General features: G+C 42.1%; 1 protein-coding gene across 1 annotated transcript in view; it reads right to left on the reverse strand.

Annotated features, from left to right (window-relative positions):
• The window catches only part of SPATA17 (spermatogenesis associated 17), a 224,542-nt gene that overhangs the window by 35,792 nt on the left and 172,710 nt on the right, over nt 1-16,040 (reverse strand). Inside the window, exon 9 of the mRNA XM_040351438.1 lies at nt 271-406. Coding sequence (XP_040207372.1) covers nt 271-406 — 136 coding nt within the window. The remainder of the gene's footprint in view (nt 1-270; nt 407-16,040) is intronic.

The following is a 16,040-nucleotide window of genomic DNA, read 5'->3' on the forward strand; positions in this document are numbered from 1 at the left end:
AAATCCCATGACACTCTAGTCATTGAACATCTCTGCACAGCCAGGATGTGAGTGTGAATGAGCATGCAAGTCATACCAGAAATAAAAACATCTATATCTCATGAATTGAACAGCTTTAGAGGATTTGTATACTATTAACATCTATAATGTATAATTAAATCGCAGATGAGGACAAGTTATAATGTTTACTTTTCACCCATTTAAATGCAATCTTTCATGTGCTACAACACACCGGGAATAAAAACACACAGAAAGGTTTTTTTTTTTTACCTTTTTTGTTACCCATGTGTTTGGATCCTCATCACGAAAACGTTGACTGCCATATGGGAGCCTCTTGTATTCAGTGGATGTGTGAATTAATGGTTCATAGGGTATATATTTTTGAAAACTGGTAAATGGAGCAAATCTGAAATGCAATAGAAAATCAATGAATGGATGGATGAATGAATAAGATCTCTACACAGACACAAGAATTTACTATGTACACTATATGGCCAAAAGTTTGTAATCACCTGAAAATCATACCTACCTATATAGCAAAAAGTATGCAGACATCCCTCCAAACTATTGCGTTTAGATGTTTCCAGTGAAGTGTCCTATTAACACACATTTTCCGTTTTTTAACGGCAAAAGCTACCTAACTGTTATCCCGCGTACACACTACCGTTATTCATGTCATTCCAAAAAACAATGTTTTCTCAACGTGATTTGTCATGATTCCTCTCGAGCCTGCCTTGCATACACACGTTCATGGAAAAAAATGCTCGAGCAAAGCGTGGTGACGTACAACACGTACGACGGCACTATAAAGGGGAAGTTCCATTCGAATGGCACCACCCTTTGGGCAGCTTTTGCTAATTTTCCCTCTCATAACTTGCATCTGAGCATGCATGTTTTTTTCCCCCTGGTTAAAGCGTACACACAACCGTTTTTCAAGACGTGAAAAAGAACGACGTGAAAGACGAGAAAAAATAGAGCAGGTTCTAAAAAAAATTCGGCCATTTTTCTCGTCGAGAAAAATGTTCTGGAGCATACACACGACCGTTTTTCACAACCAATTAAAAAAATTGCATTTTTCTCGTCATGAAAAACTGTCCTGTGCACGCGGCATATAAAAAAGAAATAAATCCGAAATAACTAAAAAACAGTATATGACTTTATTGACTGATTATTCCCTAGAAAACCATAAAGCAGTCCATAGATTAGTCTTTTTTTTTCACCCACTGGTTGAATGAAAAAAGTAATTTAATTCCTCCCTGCTGCCCTATTGTATTCTGACAGTAGAAAGACTTCCCTGGTGTCAGAATACACTGATCAGCGCTGCTGGCTAAAGCCGGTGGCACTGATTGAGTGGGGAAAATCCACCAGTCTGTACAACCAGCCTACCCATACATGGATCTAAATTCTGCCAGTCCCTGCTGAAGCAGCCACATTTTGATCCATGTATGGCCTGCTTAATGTAAACTCCCAGAAAAATCTAAAAACATTGAAAAAACAAACAAAACTGCATTAGTCATGTACCGCTTTGACCACTCTTATTAAATAAGTAAACTAGCGTTCCAAAGATGGACACCGGAGAGGTGGAGTAAAACATGTAATACTGTATATGTAAGTATATCTTAAATAGTATATTAGGACAGTACATCCAAACTATGGAGATGGCTACAGGCTAGGACCCATGCACAAAGTCCTCACCAAACAGATACAAGGCCAATAAGTGCTTAGAGGGATAAAACAGCCTATCAGGATGCTTTCAAGATGGAAAAGCAGGGGCACAAGGTAAATATTTGCGGCCTTAAATGTTTTAAAGGACCCAAGATTGGAAATAGCACTGGTAGAAGCAACAGGCTGATACTTTAGATCAGGGATATGCAATTAGCGGACCTCCAGCTGTTGCAGAACTACAAGTCCCATGAGGCATAGCGAGACTGACAGCCACAAGCATGACACCCAGAGGCAGAGGCATGATGGAACTTGTAGTTTTGCAACAGCTGGAGGTCCGCTAATTGCATATCCCTGCTTTAGATCAAGAGTGATGCACACTGCATCCATAAGAGCAGAAACTCTCTTTTAACTTGGGAGTGATAGCAGAAAACTGAAACTTCTAAGGGGTAAGCCCATCAGTCAAGGACTGGAATGGCTTAGAAGAAGACAGAGTTACTGTTGCTGATGGCTTGGAAGCCGCTAAGGCCAATGTGCAAATCAGATATAGAACCTGCAGGAAAGAGCTTGGGAGCACACTATTTGGGTTGAGCCCCACCAATGAAGCCACAGAGGACTCCGAGGATGAAACAGACTCAGAGGATCACATGATTCTAGGCTACAGACATTGGTAAAGCCATTAGCAGAATGTGTCCTAGGGGCACCCGGTGCAGCGCGACTGTCCCGCCATTGTGTCTGGAATCAGACATGTTGCCACTGCCTGGTGGTAAGGCAGTGTATAGGCTCAGAGTAAGAGGCAAGGGCTCAGGTACCCAGACAGCTGGTAGCAAGTGAGGTGCAGCTAGCCAGATGTGGCCAAACTCATTGTAATCAGACAGCAGGAATGGATCGAAGTTGCACAGGGTTCTTTGCAAGTGGGGGAAGAAGCAGGGTGATTCTTCCTCACCACTGAATGGCATGAAAGAAAGCTCAGAGGGCATGTGTGGGACACTCCTCTCAGCGGATAACGTCCCTCCTCAGTTCCACAGCATTAGAAAGTAAAGGCATCCACCGATCCTAGTCGGATTAGTGTTAGCTCACAGACCTATTCATTGGGTGAGTCTTCAGAGACAGGGCAAATACTGAGGCAATGTAACTGGCTCTGGACCTGGAAAGCTCACTGTAGCTAACATTTGCTAGAAAGAAGTTTAGGAAACTTCCAGGGTATCCCTGAAACATTTATTCCAGCATGGTACAGGTACAATACTTTGAAATCCATGTTGAGCGTTCCGGAGAGTAGCAATAGAAGAGACAAAGTTCCAGGAGCAATTTGGAAAAGAGTCTTCATTAATGGGAAAAAAGAAGAAAAAAGGATGCTAGCAAAAAAATATATATATATTTTTTACACTGCAGAGCAAAAAAGACATCCATCCTCTGATGACACTAGCAAAAACGAAAGCATGTTGGTAATAGAAGGGCTTCTCCTAGAGTGGCCTACAGTTTTTGTATGTTAGTGACGATTCTCCTGTAGGCGGCAGTATAACTTACTTCCTGTACTCCTAATTTTTTGTTAACAAAATCACACATCATATATATGTGTGTTTGTGAAACAACTGAAAATATATTTCATATTCTAGGTTCTTCAAAGTAGCCACCTTTTGCAGCAGACACATCTCTAGAACTGTTAAGAGGAGACTGTGTGAATCAGGCCTTCATGGTAGCTTATCTGCAAGGAAACCACTGCTAAAGAAAGGCAACAAGCAGAAGAGACTTGTTTGGGCTAAAGAACACAAGGAATGGACATTAGACCAGTGGAAATTTGTGCTTTGGTCTGATGAGTCCAAACTTGAGATCTTTGGTTCCAACCCCCGTGTCTTTGTGCGACGCAGAAAAAGTGAACGGATGGACTCTACATGCCTGGTTCCCACCGTGAAGCATGGAGGAGGAGGTGTGATGGTGTGGGGGTGCTTTGCTGGTGACACTGTTGGGGATTTATTCAAAATTGAAGGCATACTGAACCAGCATGGCTATCACAGCATCTTGCAGCGGCATGCTATTCCATCAGGTTTGCGTTTAGTTGGACCATAATTTATTTTTCAACAGGACAATGACCCCAAACACACCTCCAGACTGTGTAAGGGCTATTTGACCAAGAAGGAGAGTGATGGGGTGCTGCGCCAGATGACTACCTCTTGAAGCTCATCAAGAGAATGCCAAGAGTGTGGCAAGCAGTAATTAAAGCAAAAGGTGGCTACTTTGAAGAACCTAGAATATGAAATATATTTTCAGTTGTTTCACACTTTTTTGTTATGTATAATTCCACATGTGTTAATTCATAGTTTTGATGCCTTCAGTGTGAATCTACAATTTTCATAGTCATGAAAATAAAGAAAACTCTTTGAATGAGAAGGTGTGTCCAAACTTTTGGTCTGTACTGTATATATATATATATATATATATATATATATATATATATATATATATATATTGTATATTAATATATAGAGATATATATATATATATATATATATATATATATATATATATATATATATATATATATATATTTATTAAAGAGACATTTTTAAATGTTTTAAAACATATTTAATTTAGAAGCTAAAAATTCCACAATTAAACCTAGTTAATTTAGCCTTAAATTATACAACAGCGCGGAAGCATGTAAACTCTCGCGGGATCAGCAGCTCTCATACAAGACAGATTACGGTACTTGCAATGCTAATTTGCACATGGGATGGACATCAGTGAAAAAAATTAATGTGGCCCCAATGTCCCTGAGTATACAGAAGAGCTGCTGTGAGCCGGCTGCTGCACTTACAATTTTTATCACTTCTCAATTGCATTTTAATAGTACATTTTTCTTGTGTGTCGACATGAAAGAAAATTTGCCATCTCTCGGGATGCTATGGCTGAAGAGCTGTGGCAGGCAACAGAGGAATCAAGCTTAAACATTGACGTTATGGGGAGCTAAATGACATTGTATGGCAAGGGGAGGACTGTGCCTGTACTTATCATATCCTTTTGTTAGTATTCTAAATGATATACTTAACAGAAACATATTTACCTGTTGTTATTAAAACTAAGGTGTGGCAGGTTCACATGATATATGTAAACAGTTGCCAGTGAGAACATTGCAGGCACATGTGTGTGTGTGTGTGTATATATATATAAGTTTTAGACAGTTGTGAAAAAAATCTGTGTAGAAAAGTCCCTGGCCTCTGAGGCCCAGTGGTGATCTCCAGAGTTAGGGACAGCTGACATCCTTCATTAAAGAGTGGGTTACAAGGCATGGTGGGTGTGATGCAAGATAAAATGGTGGGCCCAGACACTTTTTGATTGCAAAGAGATTTACTGTCTCTTGAACAGAACTGTGGGAAAGAGGGTTAGGGCCAGGACACCCTTAGGTAGATGTAATGTTAATTGTCAGACTCTGAGACTTCTATAGGTAGACAATTATACAGGTGAAGGCCTCCAGCCGGACACCACTTCTGTATAGGTAGGACTGCTGTCTCCTATGGCAACAATCTTGTAGATGTTTCTATCTGCAACAAGAACAGTTCTCTTTACTCCACACTCACTCACTGTGGGTCTTCACTCAACAAGCTCTCAGTCTCTCTCACTAGGCTGACACGTTAGGTCTTTGGCTTGGTACTCCACAAGCATCACCTCTGCTGTCCTGCTGGGTCCCTGACTTGGCACTTGCTGAAGTTTTCCCACTTCTTCACCGTGGCTGGAAAAAAGTCTGCTCTGGTACTGGCCTTAGCTTACTCACAATGGTCTCCGGTAGTAAGGTGTTTGGTCCCTTTTTTGGCGAAAGCTTTCCCTCTACATCCAACCACGACTGGTTCACCAGCCGGCGGAACTGTTACATCTGGTTGGACTACATGCCCGCAGTCACAACCCTGCACTGCTTCTGAATAGGCTCTCAGTTAGCCTAGCAGCCAGATGTCCCAGGGATAGGCCTCGTACAGACGGACGAACTGTCCGCTGAAAACGGTCCGCCGGACCGTTTTCAGCGGACATGTCCGCCTGGAGATTTCTGTCTGATGGTTGTACACACCATCAGACAGAAATCTGCGCGTACACAATACGCGGTGACGTGGCCGCGCCGTCGCCGCGACGATGACGCGGCGACGTGCGCGGCCCTGGAAGTTCAATGCTTCCACGCATGCGTCGAATCACTTCGACGCATGCAAGGGATGGCGGCCGATCGGACATGTACGGTGAGTCTGTACAGACAACCGAACATGTCCGACAGACAGGCTTCCAGCGGACATGTTTCTTAGCATGCTAAGAAACATTTGTCCGCCGGAAAACGGTCGGCTGGACAAATGTCCGCTGGAAACCTGTCCGGTCGGCCGTACACACGACCGAACATGTCTGCTGAAACTGGTCCGCGGACCAGTTTCAGCAGACATGTTCGGTCGTGTGTACAGGCCTTAGGTTTCTGGTCTAGCAATCCAGGCCAATACGACACACATCCACCCAGACAGCCGTCCCGGTGGCACAGAACCCGATCACCTGACTCCACCCAAATAAATAGGTTCTCCCAGCAGGCCAAGGGACCCAAGAAAATCCCTGCACATTGACTGAGACACCCCATTCATTCCTAATCTGTCCTTGCAATGCCCTTGTCTTATCTAATGTCTCCAGACACCTGGCCATTTAGCGTCAGAAGAGAGAAGTGCAGTAATTCCAGAGCTGGGCGAAATCAATTGACCTCCTAACAATTGTCCAAGGCAACTATCGCTTGGCAAATAAATTGAATAGCAACCCTGTCTAAACATCAGGGTGCTACAGCTGTAAATAAGAATGCTTTCAGAAATAGAAGTGTTAGTTTATTTTTATCAATTAACAAAATGGAAAGTAAATGAACAGAAGAGAAATCCAAATCAAATAAATATTGCCTTCAAACAGCATCAATTCTTTTAGGTACACTTGCACACAGTTTTTGAAGGAACTCAGCGGGTAGGTTGTTCCAAACATCTTGGAAAACTAACAATAGACCTTCTGTGGATGTAGGCTGCCTTAAATCCTTCTGTTTCTTCATGTAATCCCAGACAGATTGCATGATGTTGAGATCAGGGCTCAAATCATCACTTCCAGGAATCCTTGTTCTTCTTTAGGCTCCATGCACACTGGCTTAAAAATCGCGTTTTGTGTTTGTCCTATACAAGCAGCTCAATGTTGTCCTATGTGTCCATGCACATTAGGGCAATTACAGACATATTTTAAGCTCAATGTTTAGAGGCAGGAAAAAAAAAACGTTCTAATTTGCATTTTTGATTGAAGCCAGAAGGCAGAAAAAAACGCAAAACATCTCCTAAACTTGTCTAAACCATGTACAAAAATGCTTTATATGAGCATTTTTTCTGCCATGGAAACTGTTGTTTTTTTAAGCCCAGTGTGCATAGAAGATGATAGTTTTAATGACATTGGCTGAATGTTTGGGGTCGTTGTTCTGCCACAGAGGAAGATTTGGGGCAATCACATACCTCCCTGATGGTATGATGATAGATAAGTATCTGCCTGTATTTTTCAGCAATCAGAACATCATTCATCCTGACTGAGTTGAGCGGACACCTGGATGTTCGGGTTCAACGTTTTCGGCCGAACTTCTGAAAAAAGTCTGGGTTCGGGACCCGAACTTGACCCGAACTTGACCCCGAACCCCATTGAAGTCAATGGGGACCCGAACTTTTGAATACTAAAATGTCTCTAAAAAACTAATGGAAAGGGCTAGAGGGCTGCAAATGGCAGAAAAATGTTGGTAAGAGCATGGCAAACTCTGCAAACAAATGTGGATAGGGAAATAACTTAAAATAACATAAAAATAAAAAAACACTGCAAAATATATATTTTTGCCCTAAATGGGTGTTTTTTGAATAGCAAAATAGAAAAACAGTATCTAAAGTGTTTATCTCACACGTACAGATATGGAGGAAACACTGCAAACACTGGAGGAAACACTGCAAACACTGGAGGAAACACTGCAAACACTGGAGGAAACACTGCAAAATATATGTTGTTGCCCTAAATGGGTGTTTTTTGAATAGCAAAATAGAAGAACAGTAGCTAAAGTGTGTATCTCACACGTACAGATATGCAGGAAACACTGCAAACACTGGAGGAAACACTGTAAAATATATTTGTTTGCCCTAAATGGGTGTTTTTTAAATAGCACATTAGAAGAACAGTAGCTAAAGTGTTTATCTCACACGTACAGATATGGAGGAAACACTGCAAACACTGGAGGAAACACTGCAAACATTTTTTTCCCCTAAATGGATGTTTTTTTGAATAGCACAATAGAAGAAAAGTATCTAAAGGGTGTATCTCACACGTACAGATATGGTGGAAACACTGCAATTTTTTATTATTTTTTTGCCCTAAATGGATGTTTTTTGAATAGCACAGTAAAAGAAAAGTATCTAAAGGGTGTATCTCACAGTAACATATGCAGTGCTGGTGTAATTTGATTTCTGAAGCAGGACTGACTCCTATATATTTTTCTCCCTACAAGCAAAACCAGGACCCTTACCCTAAAGTATCTAATGCAGAGTATCTCACAGGAACATATGCAGTGCTGGTGTAATTTGATTTCTGAAGCAGGACAGTCTGACTCCTATATATTTCTCTCCCTCAGAGCAGCAGCCTTTCCCTACCCTATCTAAAGCAGAGTAATGTGCTGTGCTACGTGCCTCTAGCTTATATAGAGGCTGGGTCACATGCTGGGTCACATGCTGCACTGGCCAATCACAGCCATGCCCTTAGTAGGCATCTCTGTGTTGGCTTCTTGTTCACACAAGTAAAACAAATGGTGATTGGCTGCCTTGCAGCGCGCCATTACATTGCCGAACCCGAACTTACAGTAAATTGTCCGCGTACCAAAAACCCAAAAGTCTGGTACGAACCCGAACTTTACAGTTCGGGTTCGCTCAACCCTAATCCTGACCAAATCTCAAACTCCATTTGCAAAAATGCAGCCCGAAACTTGCAAGGGTCTTCCACCATGCTTCACTGTTGCCTGAAGACACTCAATATTGTACTGCTCTACTGCTCTTTGGCGAACAAACTGCCTCCTGCTACAGTCAAATATTTTAAATTTTGCCTCATCAGTCCAGAGCATCTGCTGCTATTTTTCTGCACCCCAGTTCCTGTGTTTTCATGAATAGGACATGGAAACAATGATAAACGACTCAACTATATATATATATATAATTCAAAAGAGTTGATTAGTCTGAAGCTGTGGCATTTTTGCTTCATGGTGAATGAAGAAAACCTTTCAAGAACTTTCAATTTCCTTCACCTTATTCATTTTGGATGAATAAGTGCAGGGCCAAACTGGGAATTAAAACCAACCCTGAAAATAATTGCATACCAGCCCCAGTGGTGTAGCCCCCAAGGCAAGGCAAGTTATTCATGCCCCTAACCCGCGGATATTTAGAGCTCCACGAGTCCCTTCCACTTGTACAGTATTAAACCCCTTATGGTACATTTTCGGATGTACCACTTTTTCTCATTGTTCTCCTTTCTTTCCCTTTATCTCTCCCTATTCTAATCTCGTTTTGTTTTCCATCTTTCTTGTTCTTTCTCTCCCTTTTTCTTTTTTCCTTCATCTCTTTTTCTCTCTCTTTAATGTATTCTCTCTTTAATTCCTTCTCTTACGCCTTGTTAAGAGGGGAGGGGGGATTAGTGGCAGTGCTAGCAGGAAGTTGGGATGAGTGGCTGTGCTGTGGGGGATGGGATCAGTGACAGTGCTGGGCGGGAATCAGTGGCAGGGCTGGGGGGTCAGTGGCAGTGCTGGTGGGGGAGGGGGGTTGGGATCCATGGCAGTACTGGGGGGGTCAGTGGCAGTGCTGGGGGGGTTTGGATCAGCCAAATTAGGTGCTCTTGATCAAGGCCATCTGCTGATCTGAGAACTGTAGTGGGCTGTGTTACTCACTATGTCTCCAGCTTCAATGTGTCTCCGACTCAGTGGTGTCTTGCAGCAGTGACACCTATGCCAAAATCAGGAGATAGGGTTTGCTCCAGCATCTCCCATTTCATGTTCCTCACCAGTCAGCTGACCTCTAGTCTCCACCCCCCCAGCCATGTCGTGAACTGAATGTGTGGCCGCGAAGAGGCTGAGTTCCAGGAACAGCCCAGCTGGGCAGCCACACGCTCCAGGGACAGCCCAGCTGGGCGGCCACGAAGAGGCTGGTAGAGCGGCGCGGGCTCCTGGGACAGCACCGCCTCCTGTTCACAGCAAAGCCGCCACTTCTTTTTTACAAGCTGTTCTTGTAAAAAAAAAAAAAAAAGAGTCCCAAAGCTCCCAGCTGACAGCGGCCCCAGGACAGACAGCCAACTGGGAAATTACCCGCTATCCCGGTAGGCCAGTCCAGCCCTGAATAAGTGAAATTGAATGTGAACATGCTCTTCTCTTATGGTAAATTAGGGTCAGATTCTAAAACATTAAGACTTATTGACATAATTATAAGTCTATCAAACTTTGGTTGTGGGCATTTAAATGTGGGCATTTAAAGACTTTAAAGGTGGTTCTCCATTAGCATTAGATAGATAGTTTAATTCTGAAAGCTTGTGGCAAATTCTGTAGCACAGAACCAGGGCTCAAGTCCTGCGGGAACGCGTGGGAACAGAGTTCCTGCACTTTTTTCACAGCAGGAACTCAGTTCCCTTTGCAGGACTAGAGCATCCGAGGGCAGCCGAGCTGCCCGAGCCAATCCTTCACTAAGCGGTGATGCCCAGCGCGAACCTTAGTAATCCTTTATGTTACTGGCTGCTTCCTGTATATGGATTCATCGGGTAGTGTGCGGGTATTCCGTCACTTCCTCGATGCCGCAATGTCTCCTGGGAACTTTTAACATTGTTCCCAGGAGACATCGCGGAGGTCTGCCGCGAGTTATCGCGGGATTTAGAAAGAACTTGCTTCTTTCTAAATCCCACGATAACTCGCGGCAGACCTCTGCAATGTCTCCTGGGAACAATGACAAAAGCTCCCAGGAGACATTGCGGCATTGAGGAAGTGACGGAATACCCGCACACTACCCGATAAATCCATATACAGGAAGCGGCCAGTAACATAAAGGATTACTAAGGTACAGTGGATCTAAAAAAAAAACATGCGGTTTAGTAATTATGCATATGAGCGTATCATTTTTTATTTGTTTTGGTGGGGGAGTGGATCTTGGATGGGAGTTCCCACACTTTTTTCCCCAGGACTTGACCCCTGCACAGAACCAAGCAAAGCTGCATAGTGGTTGTGCTTTATTGTTAATCTGGGCATAGATGGATCAAAATGTGGTCGGTACAGCAAGGAACGGACAAATTTCAATCTATGTGTGGCCTTCCCTGTTCAACAGAAGTCAACCATTAGATTGACTTCTGTCGAACAAACATGCTGGAAAACTTAGGTAGATCAGAGGCTGCAGCCAGCTGATCAGTGTATTATGACAGCAGCAGGAGTATTTGTCAGAATACAATGTCTCGGCTGGGGGATGAAGGAATCTGTTAGTTTGTCTATGTCCAGTTTTTTACGCTAGCTTCATTGTGTGTTGTGATAAAGTGCAATAAAAAACGAATTTAGAAGGGCACCCCAATGTCACTGCGCTGCAATGCATTGTGGTGCGCTGTGTTTAATCATTTCTGTAGGGACATTCTTTTTTCAAAGGAATTAGCTGCCATAACACATTGCACATTAAAGTGCATAACAGAATGTACAAGTGTGAAGGGACACTTACTGCCCCTAACTGCAGGTCTGCCAGTGCACTCACACTGTCTGAAATCAATACACACTTTTTGTAGCCAAATTGTTTTATCTCAGCAATGGTTCAGTAGGGATCAGACTTCCAAAGAAATATGAGAGTGACAATTTCAAATCTATAATTAATTTATATATAGAACAACAAACGTAAATATATAAAAGATACATTAAAAAACACTTTAAGATAACAATGGTGGAATTTCTGTCAAGTCGTTGGGTACAATATATTAGCCGACCCCACAATTTCAAGTAGAATAGCTAAATTTCTATTTGATTTCAGCGATTCCTCACTTTTAACATATACTATTTACAGACAGTTCAGAATGCTCCTTTAAAGTAGATCTAAACTGTATGACTTAAATGTCATATGAGCTTTAACATGTTAAAATAATTCCACAACTTGGGTTCAATTATTTAACCGCTTGCCGACCGACTGCCTCACGCACTTATACCTCGGCAGAATGACAAGGGCAGGCAATACAATGTATATATACACGTTAATTTGAATCTGTCGCCTAGCAGGCGCACACGCGCCTGCCGCGGTCTCAGTGACCTTGCCAGAGGGACCTGCGGACTCGATGTCCGCTGCTGTACCACGATCGGGTCACGAAACGGCAGACCGGGGGGATGCCTGTGTAAACAAGGCATTTTCCTGTTCTGCCTAGTGACACGACACTGATCGTCTGCTCCCTGTCATCGGGAGCAGTGATCAGTGTCGTGTCACAGTAACCCCCGCCCCCTACAGTTAGAATAACTCCTTAGGACACAATTAACCCCTTTCCTGCCCCCTACTGGTTAACCCCTTTACTGCCAGTCACATTTTTACAGTAATCAGTGCATTTGTATAGCACGGATTACTGTATAAATGTGAATTGTCCCAAAATAGCATCAAAAGTGTCCGATGTGTCCGCCATAATGTCGCAGTCACGATAAAAATCGCAGATCGCCGCATAACTAAATTAATAATAAAAATTCCATAAACTATCCCCTATTTTATAGATGCTATAACTTTTGCGCAAACCAATCAATATACACTTATTGCGTTTTTTTTTTAACAAAAAATATGTAGAAGAATACGTATCGGCCTAAACTGAGGAAAAAAAATAATTTTTATATATATTTTGGGGGATATTTATTATAGCAAAAAGTTAAAAATATTGCTTTTTTTTTTCAAAATTGTCGCTCTATTTTTGTTTATAGCGCAAAAAATAAAAACCGCAGAGGTGATCAAATACCCCCAAAAGAAAGCTCTATTTGTGGGAAAAAAAGGACGCCAATTTTGTTTGGGAGCCACGCTGCACGACCGCGCAATTGTCAGTTAAAGTGACGCAGTGCCGAATCGCAAAAATGGGTGGCAGCCAAATCCTCCGGGGCTGAAGTGGTTAAATTTGCAGCATTCTTTAAAAAAAATACCTGTGATCCTGCCATGAAGGTCCTTGTTCAGGCACTTTCTATGATTGCGTGATACCTATCTCACAATTGTGCTTCTGTGTTGTCACCCTGTTACATATGTCCCTAGTGGAGACTACAAGTGACTGTGCTGACACATTGTACAGAGGAATGATGTGCAGCCAACGCTACACTGAATAGGTGCAGACAAGAAATGGCAGAAAGAGGGTGAAGGAGATCAGCAGCACTGAGATAAAAATAATGCCGCGTACACATGATCATTTTTCGGCATGAAAAAACGTTGTTTTTCAAAAACATAATTTAAAATCATCGTGTGTGGGCTTCACATCATTTTTCAGGTCCTGAAAAACGACAAAAAATAAAATTCGGAAAATGCTGCATTTTTAACGTCGTTTTAAACAATGTCGTTTTTCGGGTTGTAAAAAATTATCGTGTGTGGGCAAAAACGATGAAAAAAAAACACGCATGCTCAGAAGCAAGTTATGAGACGGCAGCGCTCGTTCTGGTAAAACTACCGTTCATAATGGAGTAAGCACATTCATCACGCTGTAACAGAGAGAAAAGCGTGAATCGTCTTTAACTAACAAGGAATCAGCTAAAGCAGCCCAAAGGCGAATGGAACTTCCCCTTTATAGTGCCGTCGTACGCGTTGTACGTCACCGCGCTTTGCTAGATCATTTTTTAAAAACGATGGTGTGTAGGCAATGTCGTTTTAATGATGGAGTTGGGAAAACTTAATTTTTTAGACGTGCTGAAAAATGATCGCGTGTACGCGGCATAAGGATGGAAAAGTAGTAAAAAATATAATATGATAAGTAAATCCTGAACATTATTTATGATACACAGGGGGTGTTTTAGCACCACTAAATATCAACCAGTTTGGATTTACATCTAGTTTAACCCTCAGCCAACTGCTGCGTTTGTATTACATGTAATATATCACCAAATGAATTTATCATTCTAAAAAAGAGATTAGAATTGATCAGTCTCTGGAAGGAAAAATGATGACCTCTTTTTAGCTAAATGAGAGGTTAAGAACACTTAGAAGTTGTTAATTATACAAAGTCTTAATATCTCCATCCCAAGTGTTATAACGAACCATAACATCATTAGAAAAATTAAGCTGGAAAAATGAAGACAATGCTTTGTAAATATCCATTGGAAATTGGCTAAAAAGGCAGCGTAATGCAGGATCAAAAGAGGGGAATGATCCTTAACAGTACCCTAGGGCACCCACTTCCACAGTATAATATTCACAGCAACTTACTGCTTGTATGGAGAATTTTCTATTAAATGGGGTAAGATCATTTGCCATTTTAGCTTAAAAAGCGCTGTTCTGATTATAACATTTTCTACAGCCTAATTAAAATGACTGGAACAGCCAGAAGAAGCATTTAAACAGCTATGGTGGACTTACAGTATAATCCAGCTTTAAAACTCAACACGATTTTTAGTTTAAAATCAGCTAAATAATATATTCCAAGTGCATCAAAATAAAAGGTGTGCAAAGTCTGGGGGCTCAAGCCAGTGTTGCCAACCTACCAGATTGAAATTTACTGACACAACACCCAAAATTTACTGGTACAGCCAAGTTTTTACTGGCATTTCCAAAAGTTACAAAATTACAGTTTTAAGTGCAAGTTTCAGTATTTAGGCTACAAATAAGTACAATATGCAATTAGCAATGTGATTTAAGGTAGGTATTGAAGCAAAAAGGATATTTCTTATTTTATTTTCAATTAAGTAAGTAAGTGACTCAGGGACAGGACTCAGAAGGGCAGGAAATTAGAATGGACAGGCACACACTCATGATCAGCAGCACAGATCACCAACACGCCCCCTCCTGAGTTACAGTGACAGTCTCTACCCATGCCAGGTGGTCTCTTCAGTCCCCTCCAGTCCTAACAGCCCTGACAGTCCCTCTCCTGGCTTGCCTTACTGGCATTTACTGGCAGGAGAAAAGTGCCTGTTTTTTACTGGCTGCCAGTAAAAATACTGACGGTTGGCAACACTGGCTCAAGCACACAGGTGTATCCACCAATACAGTGTGAAGAAATGGGAGTATAATAGCGTCTGAAGCCTGGGAACACCTGGTGCTGTGTACAGCCTCCCATAGACATACTGTAAATGGCTGAAGGCGTTGGTACACAGCGCTGTACTACTACGTGCGTAAATGCAGGTCCAAAATGCAGGTAGTTTGTGTGCATGCACTGTTTGTTATGTTGTATGGATGAATGTGCAAGTGTGCATGAGCCCTTACAGCTTACAGTATATTCTATATAAAGCAGTCAAAGCCTGAGTTGGAAAGACTGACCCCTGCCAGTCTGCTACAGAAAAGGAGTGTAAGCAGTGGTCTCTCTTTCTCTCTGTCGAGGTCTGACATACCCTCTGCCAATCTAGAGCTAGAGCTCCAATCAGTAGGGAGCATGAACTCTGAAGACCACAACTTTCACAACACTGGCAGGGGACTGGCTTTTCTATTCTATCCTATTTTCTATCTAGGTTGTGACTGTTTTCTAAAAAGAATGAACTTACATTAGTGCCAGAGTTTACCGCCCGTCTGAAAAGTGATCCACGGTGTACTGCATTTCAGGGGCGATGGCTTGCAGTTACTGCTGTCTCCTGAATGAATGTTTTTTCCTAATCCCAAGGGAGATACAAGGCCACAACATTTTGTCAAGTGGTTAGCACACGATTATGCCAAGGTCCCATTGACTTTAATAGGTGTGTTTAGCAAGCAGCATGTACACAATAAGTACAAGTACCAATATTTTTTTGTAAGTACTCACCGATACCTACCGCAACTGGTTTGACATGCCAAGTTAAATTAACCGCACTGCAAACCAAAGCATTGTGACTGTGGCAATGTATGGACCTGACTGGCCACCGTGTTATTTTAAAGATAGGTGGTTGGGGGCCAGTAACAACGCAGAACAAGCACCTGTTTTTACCACCCCTGTGCCTTGTGACTTTGCACATCTTTTGTTTTGATTCTCCTGAAATGTGTTTAGCTGATTTAAACCAAAAGGTAAATTGGGCTTTAGCTTTCCCTTAAAAATGAATGTCCAGGTGGAGTTAAGAGGAGCAGGAGGACAGTTGAGAATTTTTGGGGGAAAGGAAAGTATTGCTTATCTGTTTATACTTTTTATAATCAATTTTCCTTTTTGTTTTGTTATTAGATAGAGTAGAGAAAAGCTAAAAAACTCTG

This window comes from Rana temporaria, chromosome 4 (genome assembly GCF_905171775.1).
Source record: "Rana temporaria chromosome 4, aRanTem1.1, whole genome shotgun sequence".
NCBI classification, from domain to species: domain Eukaryota; kingdom Metazoa; phylum Chordata; class Amphibia; order Anura; family Ranidae; genus Rana; species Rana temporaria.